The sequence below is a fragment of the Felis catus genome, chromosome C2 (assembly GCF_018350175.1).
Source record: "Felis catus isolate Fca126 chromosome C2, F.catus_Fca126_mat1.0, whole genome shotgun sequence".
Taxonomy (NCBI): domain Eukaryota; kingdom Metazoa; phylum Chordata; class Mammalia; order Carnivora; family Felidae; genus Felis; species Felis catus.
The window spans coordinates 69,871,400-69,897,634 of NC_058376.1; the positions used below are offsets into that span (position 1 = coordinate 69,871,400).

Genomic DNA, 26,235 nt, shown 5'->3' on the forward strand with positions numbered 1-26,235 from the left:
ATTTTGGGGGAACACAATTCAGCCTGTAACAAGGAGGGTAATAAAGAGATCATACTTGGCCAGATCTTCCTGCTGAACTCTCTCAGGGTCACCAAATAGCCAGAGGATGTTAAAGGGCAGGTGGAAAAGAGAACAAAATGAGATGGAGGGTACTGGAGCTAAATTATGAAGAAAGACAGTCAAGACTGCAGGAAGCAGATGGAGAAAAAGGGAGAGGGTGGAAGAATACCAGAAACCAAGGCAGTAAAATCAAAGATAACTTTTCAAAGCATCTCAGATTATGTTCCTCCTGATTTTCCTTCTTTCCTTGTCTACCAAGTACCTGCAGTGTATAAGAAACTTTGCTTATGTGATCTTACTTAATCCTTTCAGCAACCCTGTGTGATCAGCTGTTATGTAAGTAAGGAGTCTGAGGTTTGGAGAAGCAAGTCCTACCTCTAGTAAATGACAAAATCAAAACTCAGCTTCTATTTGTCTGACTTTAAAGCTCATGCCCTTTCCACTCTACCAATAGAATAAGAATATTAAGAGAGTGGCTACTTAACTCCTGCAAAAGGAAATTTTTTTAAATTAATACTTTAATATTAATAGAAAGACCACTGCTAGAACAGTGTATTGCTTTAAGGAAAATCCCACAAAGGTAAAGGTCCAGGAAGAGATGCTGCTCATTTTCATATTTCTTGTGAAATTCCCCACAGGGGATACTTTAGGGATAGTCATTCTCAAAACTTTCATGTGATGGAGCACCTTCAAATTGGGGCTTTCGTTATGAACTACCATGAAAAACTGACATAGAAAGACTATAAGATAAATGTGTAAGCATATACTTTGGCAAATTAGACATTACTGCATATCACATGTCAGCTAGGAAGCACCATTTTTTACTAAAAATCTGTAAAAGGAAGAAAATGAAGTAGGTATACTTCAGTGAAGCCACGCATCATAAGTTTAACAACTGCCAGAGAGCATCGTGTTGTTTTGGGGCCCAAGTGGAAGGGAGCTCTCTCCTTACAGATGTGAAGCACAAGCTTTGCTTTACGGGAGACCGAGCAGTGACAACATTGTTAACTTGTGCTGTGCCTGGATTTGTTTGCTCAGCTTCACTCACACCAGTCTGTGCTGTAAACAAGCCCCGTTAGAAATAGCATCAACGTGTACAGGATAATCTAGGCCAGAGGTCAGCAAACTATGGCCTACGGGCCAAATCTGATCCCTCGTCTGTTTCGCATAGTCTGTAAACATAAAGTTATTTTTTAAATATTTTTAAGTGGTTGAAAAAATATCAAAAGAAAAATATTTTATGATGTGAAAATTGGATAAAATTCTTTTTGTGTCCATAAATAAAGTTTTATTGGAACACAACCACACTTTTTCTTTTCATATTGTCTGTGGCTCCTTTCACATTACAACAGCAAAGTTGCCCACAAATATTGACTATCAGGCTCTTTACAGTAAAAGTGTGCTACCCCCCCCCCCCCAGTCTCAGTGGCAGCGTCTTGGGCATCTGTGCCTGGCTTTTAAACCTGGTTTGACTTCTAGTACTGCTACCATTTTGGTAAAAGTCAACAGTTCTATTGAACAGGAAACAGAAATCCTCATTCTGAGAGCTGTGAGACTTCCATGCAGGAAGCTGAGAGTGGAGCTGTCTAGCTGGTGAGAATGAGTATGAGTGTTGCTGCATGTTTGTGCATACATGTGAGCACACACGTGTAATGGAGGACACACGTGTGTCAGCAAAGCATCACAGAGTGGCGAGACTGAGGCAGGAAAGGGAGAGAATATGGAACTAGCTGAACACAAACATGCTGGAGCGATAGAGAACCAATGATAATACTCAGAGGCAAGGAATTTTGAAGAAAGGAAGAGACATGTTGGTAAAGCAAAAAAATGGGGTCATTCAGGAATGTCATAAATGCTGGGGTGAGGAAGGGAAGTTTGAAGGAGGGGAGGTATTATATCCCGAACCAACTAAAAGCCCATTTGTTTTCTTCTAGATTCATTATGGCTGAATTACTGCAGACAGAGAAGGCGTATGTAAGGGACTTACATGAGTGCTTAGAGGTAAGTCTTGCAGTAATCGGTTCACAGCTGTATTGGAAAAATGACAGCCTTGCCAGCATCAAGTCCTTGAGAGGAGCTCAGTGCTCCTTGTCTTCTCCCGGAGCTTAACACATAAAAGCCAACAAAGGAAATCTTTCTCCCAGAGTCAGTAGTAATTGCAGGGGATTTTAAAATGCTTTTGAAAAGAAACTCTTCTCAGATTGGAGCTAGCCCCAGCTAGCGTAGACAAGACTTGAATTCAAAATAAAAACCATGACATACTCAGTGAACTGAAGTTGAGTCTGCAATTTACACCTTCCCCCAGACACACTCAAACACACATGCGTTTAATAAGAGGAATGTGGAGTTTGTACTTTGCTAGAGTCCAGAATGTGAGTTTCCCTAGCAACAGTTGAAGGTAATGGAACGTTTGGGTTTTCTTTCTTCCCGTTCTGTTTATTTACCATCTCACTTTTTACACTCCATATGCAAGCCCAGTCTGAGTCTTAGCCCTCCCGTGTGAAGACCTGTTTATTTTGTCTGCATTTTGTAGTACTTGCCAGTGATGAAGATGTTGCTATCTTACAGACTTACCTGTGGGAAATGACCAGTGGCGTGGAGGAGATCCCCCCTGGGATCCTTAATAAAGAGCATATCATCTTTGGCAACATCCAGGAGATCTACGATTTTCATAACAAGTAGGTTGGTGGAGGGTTTCCCCAGAGCATACTTAGGGCCATAAATACTCATCATCAGGGCCTCTCAATGAGTGGATCAAAGCTGATTGGCAAATGTTGCCTGGTAATATTACCTGTTACTGCCTGGTGATATTACCTGTTAAATTTTCTTTTCTTTTTCTTTTTTTTTTTTCATGTTTGTTTATTTTTGAGAGAGAGCATGAGTGGGGGAGGGGCACCGAGAGGGGGACACAGGATCCAAAGTAGGTTTTGTGCCAACTGCAGAGAGCCAGATGCTGGGGCTCGAACTCACGAACCATGAGATCGTGACCTGAGCCGAAGTCAGACGCTTAACTGACTGAGCCACCTCCAAGCCCCTACCTGTTAAGTTTTCTAAGTCAGTTGCTGTCAGACTTTTTTCTCACTCACCCCTGTTTTTCCACAATTGTCCAAAATTGCTCATGGAGAGTGAAGTCAAGAATTTGGCAATGTCCCTCCCCAGTTCTCCTTAGGGCAGCATCTTCATATCCAATCAGAATGATAACCAGGCTTTGAGGAACTGAAAGTAGCTTCCCCTCAGCAAAATTGTGGGGAATTCTGACACTAGAATTCATCTAAAGCTAATTATTCTACCTTGTGGGCCATACGTATCAAATTCCATTGAAGTTTTTTTTTCAAGTTAAATTCCTCCTCTATCCCCAACTACCTGATAATCCCCGCCTTCAACCAAAACAAAACATATGTAAATAAATATATAGATAATCAGAATACCTAATGGAACACATTTTTTGATAGTTTATAGGGAATATCAGTCAACCCTCTATGTTTTGTTAAAATAGAACCATAGGGCCCTAAAGCCTCATAGTTCATTTTGTCCAACTCCCAATTTAAGTATCTTCTCTACAGCATACTAAACACGTTCCATTGTTAACTGAGTCAGCAAGAACATTGGTTGGTTAATTACATAGCCAACAAATGGAAATAACTCAGTTTCCAAAATATAACAAAGAAAGGGAATCTCCAGACGTAAGAATAGTGTTGGTATAAAGTGCTAATGCTCTCTCGGAACTCTGTTGCAGAAAGGGGCTAAAGGTAGAGGTTGAATGTTGTAGGATACAATTCTGGAGGAAGTCCTATGGTCAGGCTTATCAAGGCATTTACCAAGTTAAGTAGTCATGCTGGAGATAAAACTACCAGCCCCAAGAGTTCCTGATGAGACCCTATGAACAGGTGAGGCAAGACTGTAGAACAGTACTATCCAATAAAGCTTTCTTCAATGTTTCTGGAAATGTTCTGTGTCCTTGCTGTTTAATACTATAGCCACTAAACTTGCATGGCAATTGAACACTTGAAGTGTGATCTGTGCTACTGAGAACAGAGTTTTTCATTTTATTCAATTTAACAAATTTAGATGGCAAGTGGCTATCACACTGGACAGCCCAGCTCTAGAAAATAAGACCTCAGTATGTCCCTTTGCTAGGAATAACTAAGAGCAAGCAAGAGTTGGATGTGAAATGATCCAGAGCTCTAAAAGGTCTGAATAGGATGTGGAGAACCACTCTTCTCTTATCAACTCCTGATGATTAATACCCTGTTATGTCATCAAATGGCATCAGTTTTAAAAGAACAGAAAATGTGTAGTTCCCATGACATGATAACCTTGTCAGACTATGAAACCAGTAAGCTCTAAGGGAAAACTTTCTGGAGTACTTAATAGAAGTTCCCAGTCTTTCTTTTTCTTTCTTTCTTTCTTTCTTTCTTTCTTTCTTTCTTTCTTTCTTTCTTTCTTTCTTTCTTTCTTTCTTTCTTTTTTATCACAAATTTCAGCACTTTCCATTTGGTTTGTCTGGAAGTCTCCAGACAAAGAAATATTCTTCCTCCTGTCTCTTTAATAAGATCCCAGTAAAGCCATTCTTGACCACTGATCCCCAGTTCTGTCCTCTGAGTCCTGCTCAGCATTATCCCACCTCCCTCAGGATATCTGAGAAGACATTGGACTGGTAAGCAGTAAGGCGTATTACTTTCACTTTTTTGATTTATGATCTCTGGAATTTAGTCAACAAGTCTCACTTTCCCCATTTTCTTACCAAACTGATTAGATATAGAAGTCTAGAGATCACAACTTGCACTTCCTGTGAGCCCTGCTTTTGCCAAATCAATGTATAAGGGAAAAGAATATTCATTTCAAAGTAACAAAGTCTCTACCTCTTACTCTTGTTTCGTGATATCACTCTAGTAAGCCATAGTAAGCAGTTTGGTAATTTTTAAGTAGCTGAAACAGCTACCAGTTACAAAATATAGTTCTAGAGGCGCCTGGGTGGCTCAGTCAGTTGAGCGTCTGACTTTGGGTCAGGTCATGATCTCACGGTCCGTGAGTTCGAGCCCCGCATCAGGCTCTGTGCTGACAGCTCAGAGCCTGGGGCCTGCTTCTGATTCTGTGTCTCCCTCTCTCTCTGACCCTACCCCACTCATGCTCTGTCTCTCTCTGCCTCAGAAATAAATAAACATTAAAAAAACAAAAACAAAAACAAAATATAGTTCTAAGAAACCCTCAAGTTAAACCACATGGAATACTACATTCTGTAGAGGCATAAATGTAATTATCAAGAACACAGCTATTCAGCAAATGTTACCTATTTGTAATGTTATTAAGAAACCAGAAGAAAATAAAAACCAACCTCTGAGCAACCAAAAGAGATATCACAAAGATATAGCTTTTATCTTTTCATAGAAGCACCTTTCTATCTGTCCCAACAACCACTTTACCTCTTGTTAGATTATTTAACAATCTTGTTAGATGGTTAGGTCATTTCCAAGACCATAGCAACTTAGAAGCAGTAAATAAGACTCAAGAACTTGAGCAAGTAATTTGATATTACTAGCGTAAAGTAAAAGAAGATAAACTGCAAAAAAAAAAAAAAAGGAAAAAGAACCCCTGAAATCATGGTGGTCAAGGTCTACTCAGTATTGATTCTCTATCCCAATACAGAGCCCAGCACAGCCACTGTATTATAGTATAGCATAATTACTGATATTAGTACTAATGCTGAATCATTAGTATATTCTACATTAAATAGAAAAGAATTCTGCATATAGTAAGCCCTCCACCAAAAAAAAAATAATGTTTTAAATTATTCACAGTTTAGGGAACATCCAAGAAAATCAAGCTGTGTATTAATTCTCTGCAGGATCTGGAGGCTAAGGCTTTTCTCATATTGTGTGCTTTCTCTTTATGCCATACATATGTTGATAAATTGAAAAAAGCATAACACCTCTAAAATCTCTAATAAGAGAGAAAATGGCAATTAAGGCAACTTTGAAAATGCAGGAAATGTGAACTCCGTAAAAGATCATGTCTTTTACTGCATACCCTGGCACACAGTACACTTTAAGTAAATATTTGTTGGATGGATGGATGGATGGATGGATGGGCTCACAGACTAAAAATAGAATTACAGTTTGCAGACTAATGGCTAATGCCACTTAAGTCATAATTCAGTCTTTTGTTTGTGAAAGTCTCAAGATAGGGAAAACCATTAGGTATGTTTTTTTTTTTTCCTCATCACTACCAGAATCTTAACAATTATAGCCTTAATAGCACAATGATTGAATATCTGAATGAAGGAGTTTCCTGGAGGCTTCTTTTTTTAATTTTTAGTTTTTTTATTTGTGTGTAGTTGACACATTAGTTTGGACTTGATGAGTTTGTGTATTACGCTGTGCTCCCCACAAGCATAGCTGCCATCTGTCACCATACAACATGATTACAAGGTCATCAACTGTATTTCCTATCCTGCGCCTTTCATTCCTGTGATGTAATCATTCCACAACTGGAGGCCTGTATCTCCCACTTCCTTTCACCGATTTTGCCCATCTTCCCCATGCCCCTCTGTCTGGCAGCCATCAGTTTGTTCTCTATATTTATAGGTTGATTTTGCTTTTTGTTTGTTTAGTCATTTGGGTTTTTTAAGACTCCACATATGAGTAAAACATATGGCATTTGGCTTTCTCATCTGACTTATTTCATTTAGCATAATACCCTCTAGGTCCATCCATGTTGTTGCACCTGGCAAGTTCTCATCCTTTTTACGGCTGTGTAATATTTCAGTGTGTGTGTGTGTGTGTGTGTGTGTGTGTTTACACCACATCTTCCTTGTCCATTCATCTGTTGATGGGTTCTTAGGTCATTTCCTTATCTTGGCTATTGTAAGTAATGCTACAATAAACATAGAGTGCATGTATATTTTCAAATTAGTGTTTTTGCTTCCTTTGGGTAAAAATGTAGTAGAATTATTGGATCATGTGGTATTTCTATTTTTAATTTTTTGAGGAGCTTCCATACAGTTTTCCATATTGACTGCACCAATTTACATTGGTGCATAAGGGTCTCTTTTTCTCCACATCCTCTGCAGTGCTTGTTATCTCTTGTCTTTTTATTTTAGCCATTTTGAGAAGAGTAAGGTGGTATCTCAGTGTGGTTTTGATTTGCATTTCCCTGATGATCGGTGATGTTGATCACATTTTCATGTTGTGTGTTAGCCATCTGTATGTCTTCTTTGGAAAATGTCTATTCGGGTCCTCTGTTTATTTTTTTATTATATTGTTTGGGGGCTTTTTGGTGTTGAGTTGTATAAATTCTTCATATATTTTGGATACTAACTTCCTGGGAGCTTCTTAATGGGAGGACCATAGAATGGTCCAAACACCTGTTTGCTTTTCAGGAATACTTATGAAATAGTTACTTTTTAACCTGAAAATATCCAAAGGTTCTTTTTAACCCCAGTTGTTTGCATCTTTACAAAGTTACGGTTAAGTGCCACTAACAGACACATTCCTCTCCTTACTAGTGCACAGTTTAGGTTATCTGCCTATGCTCCAGAGAGTGAGGGAAGGAGGGAGGGAGGGAGGGAGGGAGGGAGAAAAGAATATTGGGAAGTGGAGAGATTGAGCTCCTGAATGAGGTAGCTCATACTACCTGAATGATACAGTTAGCTGAGCCACTAGGAAATTATTACGTAGACCAAGGCTGATATGAAGAATATGTTAAATTTCTCAGCTTGTTAGTGTTGATCTTTTAAATGGTGTCACTTTTGAAAAATGACAACCAAGATTAGTGTGTGTATGTGTGTGTTATCATTCTCAAGGACCTTTGCCTATATAAATATTGAACAGAGAAATTCTCAAGCACCAAAATTTCTGTGAAGAAGAACAATTCAATGTAAGTAATGGTTTTAGAGAAACTGGAGGTATAAATGGAATGATACTTAGTTTTTACCCTCTGTTCTCCCCATTTTCATACTATACCTCCTTTTTATAAAATCATAAAGATAATGAAACTTATATACACACGAACTAAATCCATTTCTATTGTATTTTGTTAAGCATTGCAGGAGCACTCAGGTAAGATAGTATATTCCATAAATAGAGCCCCCAAACAGTAATGGTTTTTTTTTTTAAGTTTATTTGTTTATTCTGAGAGAGAGAAAGAGAACATGAGCAGGGGAGGGGAAGAGAGAGAAAGGGAGAAAAAGAATCCCAAGCAGGCTCCGCACTATTAGCTGTCAGCCTGGCATGGGGCTGGAACTTATGAACTGTGAGATCATGAGCTGAGCTGAAACCAGGAGTCCGGCACTTAATTGACTGAGCCACCCAGGCACCCCCCAAGTAATGGTTGTTTTTTTTTAACCAACTTGCAATTTGTAATTCAAAAAAATTATTTATTTTCAATTTGCCTTTATTAGATTTTCAGCTTCTGTAAGTAAGGACAACGGTTTAAAATGCTTATCACCTTCAGTTAAATCTGAACTTCACTTTTTTGCTTTCCAGTTATTTTTATGTTATTTGTATGTGAGTCTGAGTAATAACATTTAAAAAAATTTTTTAATGTTTATTTATTTTTGAGAGAGAGAGAGAGAGAGAGAGAGAGAGAGCGAGCGAATAGGGGAGGGGCAGAGAGAGAGGGAGACACAGAATCCAAAACAGGCTCCAGGCTCTGAGCTGTCAGTACAGAGCCCTATGTGGGGCTGGAACTCACAAATGGCGAGATCATGACCTGAGCTGAAGTCGGACATTTAATCTACTGAGCCACCCACACGCCCCAGAGTAATAACATTTTTATAAAATCTCTGCTGTCAGGGCTCTGACGGTCTTCCTCACCATCAAGTACAGCTATCTCCATTTACAGATAAGGACATTGAGACCCAGAAAGGAGCCAGTGACTTACCCAGTGTGGGACACCCTCTCCCCCTTTAAAGATCAGGCATAGATCCCAGGGGTTTGGTTTCCCATGTCAGTGCTCTCTCCCCTTCCCCCACTCCATAGACCACCAACTGGGACTGCAAAAGCTGGTTGATTTGATTCATATCTAACCAGATTTTAGGTGGATCCCCACATTTGAGGAACACTTCAACCCCGTTCTTCCACAGGTATGTCACCAAGGTCCCACAGTCTTACAATAATTACCTGAAATATGTAATTTTTCAGCAAGGGTTGGAAAGGCAAGTGGAAGACTGACAACCAGAGCCATATATCCCTCTGGTACACTTCTTCCCTGCTGGCTTGGCTGGAAGCTTAGATTTGGCCCTGGCCTCTACCCAATGCAGTCCCAGCCTACTGTTTCTGGGCTCGAGGCTGAGGGAGAAGGACCTGAGCTATGTGCGACTAAGTTGGGAACACTGGCCGGGCCAAAGTCAGCCCACCAGGGTACCAGGTGGCCAAGGTCAGCCAGCAGCAGAGGATGGTGTGCAGCAGTGGGGGAGGAGCTGGGGGAAGTGATGGGAAATAACAGTGAACCAGTGGCCCAGCCCACAGTTCCATTATCTTCCCAGAGTTCCTTCTTGGGCCAGCCCTGTGCTAGTTGGAGCTAGTACCCAGTGATGAATCAAACGCAGGCTCTGCCTCCTGAGTTCTGGGAATTATTTAGGTCCTTGTGATCAGGGTGGAGGGAAGCACAAATGCCGTTAAAAGGAGCAAAGAAAATAGCTTCCGTTGGAAAAATAGGAAAGGTTTCACAGAGGGGAGGGCATTTGAGATTGGATTTAAGTAGCTGGTAGTATTTCTACAACCAGGGATGGCTCCCTTAATGATGGAGGAAAGTTTGAAAAAAGGCCTGCCAAGGGAGGAGAGTGGTGAAGTCTAGCAAGGAGGCTGAGAGAGGCAACAGGGAGAAGTTTGTGAGTCAGTCTGAACGCTAGGGGAGGGGTGGGGCAAGGTCCCGGTGTCAGGCTCCCAGTTCCACTGTGTCTTGTGCTGTAAGATTGAGGTGGAGGAAGGGAGAGGTGGAAGAGGGAAGTAGTTCCGGGCAGAAATGACGTTGGCCAGGGTTGGGGGGCACAAAGCAAGGTGGTGGATAGAGAGGGATTAAATACCTAGATAGGGAGAGGCTAGAGAGAGCAGTAAAGTGGGTGGGTAACAAGGGGAAGAAGAGGGAAAAGAGGGAGAGAGGGGAGGGAAGCAGTAGGGAGGTTAGAGAGGGGAGACAGAAGGGAAGTTATGGGGGTGTGGGGGGAGGAGAGATGGAGACCTAGGTAGTTAGAGACCTAGACCTCCCTAGGGCTACAATTCTATTTTGGAAGGGAACATCAGCAAGGTGTTTATCAAACATGTTTGATCACGAACCAAAGAAAAAGTTTATAACATTATGTCCTGATATGCACATTCTTATACGTAATAGGGAAACTAAATTTGTCAAAATAACACCCTATGTCTGATGCATTCTGATATTTGGGGTTAGGTTCTGTTTCACTTTCTCCTTCTCCTTATTTAATGCTGGTTTCCACCCACTAAACCTGCAAGCCGTGGGGCCATCTGCAGCTACAAGGCGAGGAGCTGGCTCCACCCAGTGGTGAGAGAGAGGATGTGCAGCCTACAGCAGTGTCCGCTGGGCCACCAGGCCGCTTCCTACTTTACCTCTCCTATCCCTTCCCGACACACACACACCCTTGCTTAAAATATGCCTATTCTATGCCTTCTATGCTGCATCTCCCCTCCTAGTGCCCTTGGTATTAGTTTTATCTCATTTATAGAAATCACAGAATTACAAAATATAAAAGTCTGGGAAAAACTTTAAAGACAATCTAGTTCTGTTCTCCTCCCTTGTTTTATGGAAACTGGAGCTTACAAAGGTCTGTGACCTGCCCAAGTCTATTGGTAGCAGAGCGAAGATTTCGGGTCTGAATAACTCCCTATTAAATCACACTGTCATTTTCTTAACATTCAAATGTCAGAGAAAAAGGAAGGGGAAGGCCTGCTGTGGTTTTTCTTGGGCCCTAAACCCATACCCTAAGGCATAGCTAACTGCAAGCCCTACACAAGCCATCAGGAGAGCCCATAGAAATTCACCTGTGGTTTTGTTGTTGGGGTTTGTTTTCTCAGTGAGCTGTGGACATTGGTGCTGGTTGTGGATATTGGGGCACACCCAAAGCAAGACAAAGTGTAGCCATTTATGTGGATGCGTCAAAGTCATGTTAATTTTAGTTGTGCACACTAACTATTGAGCTTCTGTACCTAGTTGCTGAACAGCACATTAATGGGTATGAATGACATTAAATGTGAGATTTTTTATGCTTATTTTAACATTAAAATAAGCTATAGGTCTATGCAAATGCTTTTTGGCTCATCTGATCACACAAGTTAAACAAGATTAGAAAGCATTAGCGAAACATATTCAACAGGTAGCAGTACAGCAAGGTAAATTCTTCTTGAGGTTGGAGCCTGAGGGCAGAAATGTGCTGAGGAGAAGCCCAGCCCTGGACACCTCTCCCCTTCATCTCTAATCTAGGCTGAAATTCCTGGTGTGTAATCAAGGGACAGAGAGGGGTGACTCACATGGCTCAGCCCAGGTGATCAGACTTGACTGAAACAACCCCCTGAATAATCCCACACCTTCCCTGGACTGCACACGACTCCTCATTGGTTTAATAGCTGTCCCGGTATGCTAATCAGCTGTCCTAGCCCCTGTAATCCGGAGCCTCTGAATCTGGCCACTGATGGATTCTTTAGAAATGATGTCTAGCTCCACTTATACGAAAACAGTAACCAGCCTGGCTTTGATAAGGAGGCAACATCCTGGACTTCCTGCAAAGAAGTGAACCTAAGAGCTTTCTCCTTACCCTACCTCCAGCTTTATTTATATATATATATATATATATATATATATATATATATATATATATATATCCTCCTCATTGTTCTTCTCCTCCTTGCCATGGCCTCTACCTTCATTCCCCTTCTCACTACCTCTATCATTCTAACAAGTGCACATGCGTGAGAGTCATTCATACACACACACGTATGTACACACATCATCATCAAATATATAACCCTTTAAATGCGGACCGCCCCCTTGATGTAAAGGTCTGTCTGCTGGACCACACTGACGGATGCACTTCTCTAGAATCAGTGAGACCATTGAACAAATTTACCTTTGGAGAAAATAACAAAATCAAAATGACTCAATGTACGTTTGGAATGGTGCTGTTTCCACAGTACTCCATCACAGACCATCTAAAAGGTTTTCATCAATAATCGCTAGAGGTTTCATTTCCCAAGATTCCGTACAAAGCCAGAGGGAAGCATTTTCCTCAGAAAGCGTACAATATATTGCATCATGGTAATTTAATAGAGTAATGACTTTGTTTAGATTGTGACATTTCTTTAAAAGTTGTATTCATTTCAGAAAGAACCCCAGACATTCACACAAACACTGAAACTACTTGCTTTGCTTGTTCCCTCATGATTTACTATGTATAGTTATTGAAATGGTGAGGACAAAGATGTGGCTATAGAAGAGCTGAGGTAGAATATTCTATCATTTGTGAAGAGTGTTGTGACCCCTTATGCTTTAATTTAAACTCATCGTGTCCACTTGAAGCAGACAGAATGATATTGATCAGAGTTACATAATCTATCATCTTCATAAGCTTTAAAAAGCAAAATAAAGCTTAATATTGCCACTTGCCTTCAACAATCACATTAAGATGGTAGTGAATGTCTTACTCAAAGTTATGAATTGATATGCCCAGCACAAAGTAGTTTTTCTAATTCTTAGATTTTTTAATTAAAAAATTAAGTCATACGGAGTCAATATGGAATCTGCCAACTGGAATCTGGGGTAGCTGCCATCAAATGCTGGTCTATGGATTGGATACAGTGGAATTACCCAGGGAGCTTTTCTGAATAATACAGCAGCTCAGATCCTAACCCCAGAGGGCGGTGCACGGCCAGGTACAGGGGCCATTAACTGGGGGTTTCCAGGAGTGTTCCTTGAGACAAGGTCTGATACTGCCCCCAAAAGAGTTCCACTTGCAAAGAAGTTTGGGAAGCACTGCACACTGTTTACTTCAGAGACTTATAATGTACCTCATCATTTTGTAGGATTTTGGAAGCCCTCCAGTGAAGAAACCAGCTTAGCAATATTTCCCAAAATTAAATGATATGTGACCTTGGAATCCAATTTTTATAACACCCAATCACGATTTTCCCAGGATATTTTCTAGGGAAAGGTAATCTAGTATCAATTTTCCAACACAGTCTCCCCTAGGGGAGAGTTCCCTAGGAATGAGTCTCCAGGAATGGGGAAGAGTGTGCAAATGTATGTTTATCAGATGATGACTTTATTAAGATTAGGAAGCACTGGTCCTAAAAACCTAGCAGTTATTTAATGTCTACTGTATGCTAGGCCCTGGGTTGGTCTCTTTACCTACATGGATTTATTAAATCCTCACAACAACCCCATGAGGTTGTGGTTCAAAGATGCAAAAAATGAGGCGTCGGAAGACACTCCCCCACACACAACTGTGAGTAAGTGTGAACTCTGGCTCTTTAACTTGTGCTTGGCTCTGGGAGGAAAGGAAAGTGAGAGACAGGATCAGTAGATGGGTGGGCTAATGGCCGTTGCTGCTAAAACCTTCATTTTCCAGAAAGGCATTAATTATACAAATAGTATTCTAGGCATGTAATTCATTTTACAGGGCTTTCATTTATTCAGAATTTTCAAACTGAGCATTCTCTCATAGGTTTTTGATAGCTGCTATCACAAAAAGTCATGATTAGTGTATCAGGATTTTAAAGAAAATTCCTAGCACTGTCTTTAGCATCTAGATCAAGGATCAGTTCTGTTGGTATAATTACCACTCTTTGCTTAAATTTAACCTTAAGTGACCAGGTCACCAAGGTCACTTTTGACCTTGGGTCAAAAGTCAAGGAAAGAAGGAAAGTCTCCCTGAGTTGTATCCTGTGTGGAATGTCATGATCTGGCTGTTTTGTTTATTTGATCACCCTAACGTAGAAGGGCCTAAATACCATGGGAGTCAGAGCTTAGGGGACTGGAGTGACATCCCAAGAGTGGGGAGGAAGAGGTTTTCCACAAGCTGAGAGAGTTTATCCCAATTGCCAGGGGCCTTTGGATTACCCATTTTTTCCCTCTCTCTCTTCTTCCAGGACCTCTCTCCTTTTGGGTCCTTCTTTCTTTAAAGTAACTCATTTTCTTTCACCAGTCATTATCCTAGAACAGCCCATCAGATTTCCTCCCTCGTCACCAAGCCATTCCAGTCCACACCCCAGGCCCTGTTCAGTCTATCATGGGACAGAGCTGACGTTTCTAATCATTGTCTTCACTGAGATTTATAGTGAAGATTTATATGAGAAATGTCCACGTAAAGAATAGCTCAACACCTTCTGAAAGAGTACTTATGAAGATGTTGTACATTATATTATTTAGTGTTCCTCACAGAGAAGGACCACATGATAAATGTCTTTTATTTATTTTTTATGAAATTGGTTTCATTTTATGAAATTTTTATGAAATTGGTTTCCATACAACACCCAGTGTTCATCCCAACAGGTGCCCTCCTCAGTGTCTTTTAGAATTCAGTGATGACGTGATATGGTGGGGAGCCAGACTGCTTCTCTTGCAGCAAAAAAGGATGTTTCCTTTTTGGCCTGGAAAGAAGTTTGAGCCTCAATTACAGCATTATATAATATTTTTTCCTATTTATGTTTTAGAAGTCATATTAAGTACATGTATGTCACCTGCAGTTCTTCTAAAAGTATCACTTGAGGCACCTGGGTGGTTCAGTTGGTTAAGTGTCTGACTCTTGATTTCCACTCAGGTCATGATCTCACGGTTCATGAGTTTGAGCCCCATGTCGAGCTCCGTACTAGCAGTGCAGAGCCTGCTTGAGATTCTCTGTCTCCCTCTCTCTCTGCCCCTCCCCTGCTCACTCTCTCTCTCTAAAAATAAATAAATAAACATTAAAAACCATGTCAGTAAATATGATACTTTATTGATTTTTGAGCACTGCATATTTGTATTTTGAAAGCCCAAATTGCATTATAATTACTTCTGTTCCATGAGTCAAATCAGGATGCTCTCAAATTCACGTTAGGGGAGGATGATTATCTTCAAATGGGTATTGCTAAGAGTCCCCCAAAATTTTTAAGTGACTTTTCTTTATTATTACTGCAATGCTCATTTATTATAGAAAAACTTGCATTGCAGGTGGACAAAAAAATTATATGTGATCCCACCAATCATTATTAGCATTTTGGCCTTCCAAATATGACTAAAACTAAAAACAACATCTTTTTATGTTGTTGAAGGGGAAACACAAGTAGCAGATACTGCCAGAATGCTTGGGCAGTAGGAGCCAGAGTAGGTCAAATCAATACAATTTATTTTTTCCAATGCTGGAAGTAAGTAGTGGAGTGATTCAGAACTGCTTTATATCTTTTAATTTAATTTTGAATTAATTTTAAAATTCAAAATTAAATTAAAAAATATAGATTGGGATTTCCAACTCACCACTATCTTTACCCTATTCCTTTAGCTGGTTTCCTATGGTAATGACTTTTTTTTAATTTTTAAATTTATTTTATTTAAATTTTAGTTAACATACAGTGCAACATTAGTTTCAGGAGTGATTCACTTCCATACAACACCCAGTGCTCATCACAACTAGTGCCCCCCTTAGTACCCATCATCCATCTAGCCCATCTCCCACCCACCTCCCCTCCAGCAACCTTAGTTTGTTAAGAGTCTTTTGTGGTTTGTTTCCCTCTCTTCTCTTCCCCCCTACTTACCATATGTTCATCTGTTTGTTTCTTAAGTTCCACATATGAGTGAAAGCATACGGTATTTATCTTTCTCTGATTGACTTATTTTGCTTAGCATAATACATTCAGGCTCCATCCACATAATTGCAAATGGCAAGATTTAATTCTTTTTGATGGCTGAGTAATATTTCATTGTATGTATATGTGTATGTGTGTGTGTGTATATATATATATATATATGTGTGTGTGTGTGTGTGTGTGTGTGCATGTGTGTGCATGTGTGTGTGTATATACATTATATATATACAACGTATATTGTATTGATAATGCTGCTATAAACATTGAGTTGCATGTACCATTTCGAATCTGTATTTTTGTATTCTTTGGATAAACACCTAATAGTGCTATTGCTAGATTGTAGGGTAGTTCTATTTTTAGTTTCTTGAGGAACCTCCATACTATTCTCCAGACCAGCTGCACCAGTTTGCATTCCAACCAGCAGTGCAAGAGGGTTCCCCTTTCCCCACATCCTTGTCGATACTTGTTTCCTGTGTTAATTTTAGCCATTCTGATAGATGTAAGGTGACATCTCATCATGGCTTTGATTTGTATTTCCCTGATGATGAATGCTGTTGAGCATCTTTTCATTTGTCTGTTAGCCATCTGGATGTCTGAAAAAATGTCTATTCATGTCTTCTGCCCATTTCTTCACTGTGTTATTTATTTTGGGGAGTACTGAGTTTGATAAGTTCTTTATAGATTTTGGATACTATCCCTTTATCAGATATGTTGTTGGCAAATAGCTTCTCCCATTCCACAGGCTGCCTTTTAGTTTTGTTGATTGTTTCCTTTGCTGTGCAGAAGCTTTTTATCTTGATTAAGTCCCAATAGTTCATGTTTGATGACCTTTTTTTAAAGAAACCACCATAGCAAATTTTGATTGACATGTAAAAAGCTGTACTTGTATAATATATACAATTTGATGAGTTTAGAGATAAGTGTACACCCATGAAGCTATCACAATAATCAAGGCCATGAATATATCCATCACCTCCCAAAGTATCCTCCCTCTATGATGATGATGATGATGATGATGATGATCGTGATGACGATGATGATGAAAGAACACTTAATGTAAGCGTACACTTAGCAAACTTTAAGTGTACAGTACAATATTGTTAGCTATAGGTACTATGCTTATAGTGGCTCTCACGATTTACCTCTCATAACTGACCTTGTACCCTTTGACCATTAATTTCTTGGGTTGGAAATAAGAGTACATATTCCCTACTTATACAAAAGGTGGCATGTTGTATACATTCTTCCACACCTTGCTTTTTTTACTTAACAGCCTGCCTTGGAGATCTTTCATGTGAAAACATAGGAAACCTTGTCATTTTTGTTATAACTGTGTACTATCCGGTTCTGTGGCTATACGGGTTATTTTGTCACCTACAGTCCACCTTTTAATATTATGAACAGTAACACATTGAATACACATGTTTACATCATCCTCTACGTAAGTAGATTAAAATATATACGAAATTTTCCAGGATTAAAGTTGTAGAAACAAAAGATAAGTATACATTTTTTTTTTATTTTGGTAGGTATTGTCAAATTGCCCTTTGAAAAGATTATATCTTCCATTTCCATCAGTGAGTTTCCCCACAGCATCATAATTATTTTTTATTTTAAAACCCCTGTGTGATTTCTAGTTTTTAATGTTTATTTATTCAGAGAGAGAGAGAGAGAGAGAGAGCAGGGGAGGGGTAGAGAGAGACAGAATCCCAAGCAGGCTCCACGCTGTCAGTGCAGAGCCTAATGCAGGGCTCGAACAAACTCACAAACCATGATCATGACCTGAGCAGAAATCAAGAGTCGGATGCTTAACCGACTGAGCTACTCAGGCACCCTAAAACTTTCTGTGTGATTTAAAAAAAACAAATTCCATTCTGGTGATGCTGGCTCATTAGAGCTTATATTCTCTGAGCCCAATCCAATTGTTTAATATATGAACTTGAAATTGGTATAGTCAGCCCTTCATTATTTATTCACACATAAATAATATGGCATAGATATCCACAGAGGCAGATAATTCCCTGGTAATTCAATTCAGCTTTGAAATATATTGTGACTTTTTCCATATTGAATTTTCTTTCCTAATGATGTCTGCATTAGGAAACATTAACTCATAACTTTTAGCACAAAGTGCCTGCTGGTAGAAGAAGAAAGCCAAGAACTGGAAAGAAATTACTGTAGGATTCAAAATGTTTCCACTACATCTCCGGGATCATAGATGATATTTATTTCATTGTTTTTGATATCTGTATTTACAAATTTTTTTAATGTTACCATGTATTCAGATTACTTGTATAAAAAATAGATTCATGGTGGCAGTTAAAATGAAAGTCCCAACACAAGTGTAATATTTAATTTCTTTTCAACCTGAGAAATGTAAATCCGTAAGAGAAACAATATAATTTTAAGTAGCACTAATTAATCAATGAATGTAAATTATAATGAAAACAGTTCTAATATATTTAAAACTACTCCTCACCATGTATCACTTCAAGAATGCAGAAGCCAAGTGTAAATAACGGAGAGCTTATCGGGTTGTGATGGCCGCAGCGTAATCATCTGGGTGGGGAGGGAGGCAGTACAGAGATGTCTGATCCAGCCTTTCTCTCCCCTTGCAGCATCTTCCTCAAAGAGCTGGAGAAGTATGAGCAGCTGCCTGAGGATGTGGGACACTGCTTTGTTACCTGGGTAACTGACCTGAAATGCTTCTTCTCCCACTGTGCCATCCTTTCCAGGAGGGTACATGGTGTCAGATGGCATACTGTTTGCTGCCTGACCTTCTAGTGGGCTAGTGCCACTGACATTCTAACACAGTGCCAGGGACTCTAGGGAGGGGGCACAAGTATATCTGAGAGGAGCAGACCATCCCCAAGGAGCAGAGTCCTCCTTGGGAAAAGTCTTTAGACATTGTGTCCAAGCTCCACATTGAGTTCTCCAGGAACTTTCTAAAACTGAGACATCAGGAGAGTGGAACAGGATCACCACCCATGATAGAGGAGCCACTCCAGCTCTAACCATTGGTTTTGTTTTGTTTTGTTTTGTTTTGTTTTGTTTTGTTTTGTTTTGTTTTTACAGGATTAGGATTAGGGCAAAATTAGGCCTTCAGGAATCCATCAAACCATTGGTTACATTTTCTTCCTTCATAGAGAAAAACAGATTCCATAGGCATCCATCCCAGTTCTGACCTACAAAATTAGTGTCTAGTCATTTTCTTTCCCGGTGCTATTGTCATGGGCCAAGTAAATGGACTAAATGTACCAGGTTCTAATTATATAAATGGGAACATTAGTCTCCATTAGCATCCACACCATGTTATTCTGAGCTCAGGTTCATGACGGGAATGCAAACATCTCCAGGGAAATCCACCTGTGATACTAAGTGCAACTAAACATGGAAATCCTTCCCTGGGGTCAGGTGTTCTATTTTATAATTATCTCATTATAATTTCCACTCAAAATCGGCTACTTTTCAAAATGTATTCATGATTCAGAGATTTTATGCTCTCAACAACCTATGGAATAGGTAGGGCTATAGTTATGCCTTATATTTTATAGATGGAAACAATTTAGATGACCTAGGAGGTTGACTAGTCCACTGACATGTAATAAATAGCACAGCCAATTCCACAGCTCAAGACCTGAGTTGTTTTCTTTACATGAAACCCTAGTGTTTGCTTCCTGACATACTCTTATTTCTTAAGGAAGTCTCAGACTTTGTGTTAATACATTTTCTACCTCTAAATACATGAGCCTGTGCACAGTTCACATTAATGCTGATCAACAATTTATGATCCCTTGCACAGCCAATGTAGAGGAAAAAAATAAGTGAAGGGATTTTTTTTCACATCTTGTTTCATACAATTTGTGGATCTGCCTAACAATCAGCCATAAGTAGGATTTATCATTATGTCCTAGGGCTGATAAATGCCTCCCAGGTAGTATATAAGCCCTAAAATTGGTCTCAGAAAACCTTTGATGATTGCATAAAATAGGCACATTTTTCCCAGAATTATCCCAAGGTGACTTTGTTAAGTCTCCTAATCTTCACATATGAGGCTAGAAAGAGTTGTTTCAGTATACTGGAAGGCAGTGGTTATGACCAAGAAGCACGAAGTCAGCTTGCCTGGGCTCTACCACTTTCTAACTGTGGGAACTGAAAGTTACTTAACCAACCAGTGCCGCAGTTTTCACATCTGTAAAATGGGGATGCTGCGTAGTGTTCTCAGGAGGATCAGATGAGTTAATACATAAGAGAAGCTCTGAGAATAGTGCTGGCGTGAATGAGACCTGCTATACTTAACACATATCTATCTGGGCTGCTGTCTCAGAAGAGGATATCCCAGGTGTTCTGTAGGCACCAACACTGGCAGCATTTCACAAATGGGAAAACTACTTAGTGGCCAACATATGCACACCTTTCCCAGTAGCAGGGACATGGAGTACTAACCCAGAGGGTACTAAGAGAAACAAGAAATGATTTTTTTGCCAAGCTACAAGGTTGTTGGCTTGAAGTTACAATTGGGTTAGGACCCATTGTTCATCCCTGTCCCCAGAGGGTCCCCTTGCTCTCCTTTCCCCCATCATTGCTTCTGGAAAATTGGAGATGATGGCATAGACACTTGGCATGGCCTACAGACTACCCCCAATGGAGACATTTGGGATACAATCAGGTCTTCCTCTGAGATCACACTTTATTTTCATTCTTTGAGTTTTGTTTTTAGAGAAAATGCTATCATTTTTCAAGACGGGAAGCACAATTGTAGGTAATCCAGAAAAGGGATGGATGACGTCTAAACAAATTCTATCCAGCTTCAAAATATGTTATGTGAATTGGGTTTTCAAAGTCTTTCTAGTACAGTCTAGTATTAAAATAGGCTCACTTTCAGCAAGCTTTCTCCACCTGCGGAAAGGAGAAAAGTATCCCCAAGTTTGTTAGGGGAACACGGGCAGATAAGCCCAGAACATTTGCCACAGATAATCCTGTGCCACACAATATCTGAGAGCTTAACTACACAACCCCTGCTGGGTCCTTCAGGCACAGTCAACAGAAGGGAGCAGCTAACGGACGCTTACCTGTCATTGCCTTTGTTCTTTTCAGGCAGACAAATTTCAGATGTACGTCACCTACTGTAAAAACAAGCCTGATTCCAACCAGCTGATCCTGGAGCATGCAGGCACCTTCTTTGATGTAAGCCATGATTTTCCATTCTTGAGTCATTGATGAGTGGGTGGGTGGAAATGTTTCTCTACTTTGGGATAGTGGGTTTTTATCCTTTAGTCCTCTTTTTCATTTGGCCACCCAAACCTCTATCTCAGGAGTAAAGCATGGAGAAAAGCCAAAGCAGTGCTTGTCTTTTGTTTTACCCCATCCCATCTCAAGTGGTGTGGTTTTAGACAAGGAACATTGGTCCTTCATGCCTCAGCACCAAACTGGGCTGGCCACCATCTTGGGTGCAGAGAGACCGGCAGTATAACCCACACGTTAAGATGTTTCACTTCTACTTCATACACAGGTCCCTCAAATGCAGGGCTTCTCAAAGTGTGGTCCTCAGAGCAGCCACATCAACATCACCTGAGAACTTGTTAGAAAGGCATATTTTGGACCACCTCCCCAGATCTGTTGAGTCAGAGTCTCCAGGGCTGAAGCCGAACAATCTGAGTTTTAAGAAGCCGCTCAAGTTTGAGAGACACTACTCACATGCAATTATTTCAACCTTGACTATACATTTGAATCACTTGGGAAGTTTTGAAAATACTGATTCCTGGGTCCCACCCTTGTGATTCTGGTATGATTGGCTTGGGTTTGGCCTGGACTTTGAGAGTTATAGCACAGCCAGTGCTGATCACTTGGGCTGTAATGGAAGCCAAGCAAAGATGGCACTGATGTACCTTTTGTCTGGTCCCTTGCTTTAGAACAAGGATCCATCCCTGCTAGTGAATGATGGCATAAGTCTACATATTGCTAGGCCCAAAAGAGTGACCTGTTGGCTATAAAGTGAACAGCATCAAATGGGTCAATGTAGGATGTAAGGGAAGAACGAGGCGTGGAGAAATTGGGGGAGGGAAGTTCACTGAGAAAGAGACTGTAGCAGTGATGGCCATTATGGTAGTCCCATCAGAAGTGACAACAACTTGAAATACAGAACTTTTTAATGTTTGTTAGTCTGTGTTTCTGCCTACCCGCTTTCATTTCTCCCATGAATATTTGAGTATTTACTATAGAGAAGATGGTGTTCTAGGCACCTTCAGGAATACAGACATTTAAACATCATTCCCATATTCAAGTTTACAAAATGAACCCCTGAGCATCTTTCTAGACTGATGCTGCCAAAATAGAAATGATTCCACAAGTGTCTCATTGCTCTGTAAAGGAATGACCCTTGAATGGGAGAAAGCCAGGCAAGAAAAAAACATACATGACTTTTTTAAATGAAGTGTTGACATGCAAATGGTCCTGAGTGTCCCAAACTGGAATTTTAAGGTTAGATTTGATAAAACAGAAAATTCAAGAAAAGTACTTCTTTAACTTGGTATCTGAATTTATTGGATATCATACTGGATGTTCTCTACCACTATTACCTCTGTTAATAATGTATTTTCTTTAACATGTTTCTGGTCGATTACTCATCAATAGTATGCAGAAGGGTGTTTGTGAAGTTTTAAATGCATTGTGTCCTGTCTTCCACGTAGCATTTTTCTGAACATCCATGCCCTGTGCTCTGAGCATGCCTCAGACTCCCCCGCTTCCTCGTCTTTGCTCACAGTGCGCTCTCTGCCTTACCACTCTGTGTGTAAAATGCACCTGCACAGACACACACACACACACACACACACACACACACACACACTGTCACTCTTTGGAATTCTTTCTATCCTTTAAAAGTCAAATGTGTCCTGCAGGAACCCTTCCCTTTCCCTATGCATGTGTTATACTTTGTATCTCTCTTATAGTGTTTATAACAATTTTCCTTATGGGGGTTATCAATGTACCTTTCTATTACACACACCTCCTCCCACCTATGAGCCCCTTGAGGTTGGCTGATGATTTGCTTGGTTTATTTTGTACACATCATAGTGTGCGGTGCTAATTGGCCTTTTCCTTTAGTCCTATGGTCATCATATTCCTGTTTCTAGCCAATTTCTAGACTTTGACTAGTAAGTTAGATAACCTCCAAATTTTACACCCTTCCCCCACCCTCCATTCCCAACATAGTGCCTGATGAGCCTCTACTTTAGTTGGGAAGACCACTGGAAGCCAGGAAAACCATCCACTAGGTAGGAGTCCCTGGATCTCAGCATAGAGGTGGAGAGAGAGAACAGTAACCTCTCAGTAACCTCTCCTGATTGTTCCCAGAGCTTTCCAGAACCCGTAATATTTGTAGCTTTTTTTCCGTTTCATCAGAAAGGGTTCCCTAAGTTCTTCACTTAGAAAATATCTGCTTTAGGCCCTCATTCTATAAAAGAGATAAGCCCTTAAGAAAGGCTGTCTTTTAGTATCCATTATCGTAAAGAGTGCACAGAACATTGAAGTTCCAGAAAGGGGCACACCTTCACACGATCCAGAATTTTCTACTTCGGATGTGAGAGCTGTGAGGCTGTGGTGTTTGATGCTAAGCTGGTTAGCAAGCATGGTTCGGCGGACCTAGCCCCCGGAGGCAACGCCTTCCTCCCTTCCTCGCTGCCCCACATGCAGCCTTCCCAGAGCTGGCAGAGATGGATGGCTGTCAAAGGTGCCCTATTGCTGGTGCTCTCTTGCCAGAGCTGCCAAGTAAACAGACGATGTTCCTTTGCCCAGAGAGTCAGTCTGCCAGCTCTTTTGCCCATCACCCTCGGACAAGTCCAGCTAGAACTCCACACCTCTAGGGAAGAGGCACACGGGTGAGAAAGTTGCTACTTTCTGGGATAGCTGGCAGGAATGCGAAAATTGTTTTTTATTCCCTCTTCTTCCCCTTCCTTCATGGCCACGTGACAAGTCCTCTCTCACATAACTTTAAAATGTTTCTTGGGCGCCTGGGTGGCTCAGTTGGGTAAGCATCCGACTTTGCTTCAGGTCATGATCTCACAGTTCATGAGTTCAAGCCCCACAGCAGGCTCTCTGCTGTCAGAGCAGAGCCTGCTTTAGATCCTCTGTCCCCCTCTCTCCGCCTCTCCCCTGCTCAAACTCTCCCTCTCTCAAAAATGGATAACATTAAATTAATTAACGAATTGATTAATTAATTAATTAAATGTTTCTTGTATTCCTCCCAGTGCTTTGTTCTTACTGACCCTAGCCTAGGACAAGCCCGTGGTACACTCCTACAGACATAGATAGATAGATAGATAGATAGATAGATAGATAGATAGATAGATATAGCTATACATTATATGTATATTTAAAGTGAACACTTTAATGGTTTTAGTATATTCACAGATATGTGCAACCATCTCCACAGTCAATTTTAGAACATTTTCATCACCTCAAAAAGCAGCCCCACACCCTTTAGCCATCACCCCACCTTATCCTCCCAGCTGTCCTTAGTGCTAAACAACCAATGATACATTTTCTGTCTCTACAGATTCACCTATTCTGGACATTTCATAAAAATGGAATCATATAATATGTATTCTTTTGTGACTGACTTTTTTCACTTAGCATAATGCTTTCAAGGGTCCATCTATGTTATAGCATATATCAGGACTGCATTCCTCCTCATGGCCAAATAATATCCCATTGCATGGATATCTCACATTGTATATCTCCATTCATCAATTGATGGACATTTGGGTTGTATCCACTTTTTCACTATTATTAATAATACTGCTGTAAACAGTGTATATAAGTTTTTGTGTGGGCGTATGTTTTCATTTCTCTCAGGTATATACCTAGGAGTAGAATTGCTGGATCGCATGGTAACTCTGTGTTTACACGCTTGGGATTTTTCAACAACCTCCTAACTGGTTTCTCCATCTCTATATCCCAACCTCCGCCCTGTATGTTGTTATTAGGCTAAATATTGCTCTCTCTGAGACATCGCTTTCACCATGTTTTTCTCCTATTTAAGATCTACAGTACTTTTCCATTGAGAAGCTCACCACCAAATCCTAATTTTTTTTTTTTTATCTAGCTCAACCCTATCAATGGCCTAAATATATCTTGCTTATCTAACTGTACTTTTCATTTTTTCCTGGACTCCAGGTGTACATCCTCTATACCATTCTGCATGGTCCTCATTATCATATAAATACCCAATGATTATTTCCTGTGCATTTTTTATATGCTTTCCATTTATAGAATGCCACTCGTCCAGCTTTGCACTTCCCCACCCCCACTTATCCTCTAAACCTCAGCTGAAGGCTTTATCTCTACTAAGCCATCCACCACTCCTGGGCCCAGCCATTGCTCTCTGTTCTTGCTGGGAATACCTTCCATCTCCTTTGTTGCTATTTATGTGTGTGAGTATTCTGAGCCACCTGGTGTGTAAGGTTCTTGAGGCAAGGGGACTACATGGACCCTTCACTAACCTTCACAGCACCTACACCTTGGGGCGTGGAAGGTCATTTTGGAGGCAGGATAGAGAATGGTGTAAAATGAGAGGCTAGAGGCCCAAACAGCAGCTGGAGGTCATGGGTGTAGTCTGGGCATGGATGGCGTGGAGACGAAAGACTTGTCACTGGGGAAAACACAAGGAGAACAACTAAAAATAACTCCATGGCTATCAGCTCAAGAGACCTGAATGAGGGAGATGCCATTGATCACAATGAAGAAGTTGTAAAGAATACAGTGGTGATTCTGGGTTGGGATGGGTCTAAGTTGAAGAGAGAAGGGATGGTAAAGGAGATATGCCCTCGTGCTGTTTTAAGGAGACTGAGGGAGAGGAAGACTCAGGAGCCATCGGCATAGAAATCCGAGCCCCACGCCCTTATTATCATAGTCTCACTAGCCCCTTGTGATCACCTCCGCTCTGGGTTGATTTTTCCTTTCACTTTCTGCTTCACCACCTCTCCTTTACCCTTCTGTCTGCTGTTACCTCCTCACTCTCGTTTTCCACTTTTATCCTTCCCCATTTCTTTATAAGTTTCATTTCTGACACACAAATCTGCTTTCTCTCCCTAAAGCTCCTCCCCTTTCACCACCTCTCCTTTTCTCTGTGTGTTCGTCTTGGTCTCTCTTGGTTCTCTCCCCATCAAAGAACGGTTCCTCATAATTTTCTACCCTTTTTCCTTTTGCTCTCTTCTCACCCCACCGACTTCCTCCCAAGATACACGCATACACACACCCTTTTGTATGTCATGGTGCCTGTTTTCATCCCTGTAGGAGATACAGCAGCGGCACGGTCTGGCCAACTCCATCTCTTCCTACCTAATCAAGCCCGTCCAGAGGATCACCAAGTACCAGCTGCTCCTGAAGG

The 26,235-nt window shown here is 40.7% G+C and overlaps 1 protein-coding gene across 25 annotated transcripts in view; it reads left to right on the forward strand.

The window, feature by feature from the left end:
• Positions 1-26,235, forward strand: part of KALRN (kalirin RhoGEF kinase) — a 708,823-nt gene that overhangs the window by 457,172 nt on the left and 225,416 nt on the right. For all 25 annotated transcript variants that reach the window (XM_045037038.1, XM_045037036.1, XM_023260241.2 and 22 more), the window contains 5 exons: positions 1,995-2,061; positions 2,629-2,738; positions 18,467-18,536; positions 20,946-21,035; positions 26,142-26,234. In XM_045037038.1, the coding sequence (XP_044892973.1) occupies positions 1,995-2,061; positions 2,629-2,738; positions 18,467-18,536; positions 20,946-21,035; positions 26,142-26,234 (430 nt within the window). The remainder of the gene's footprint in view (positions 1-1,994; positions 2,062-2,628; positions 2,739-18,466; positions 18,537-20,945; positions 21,036-26,141; position 26,235) is intronic.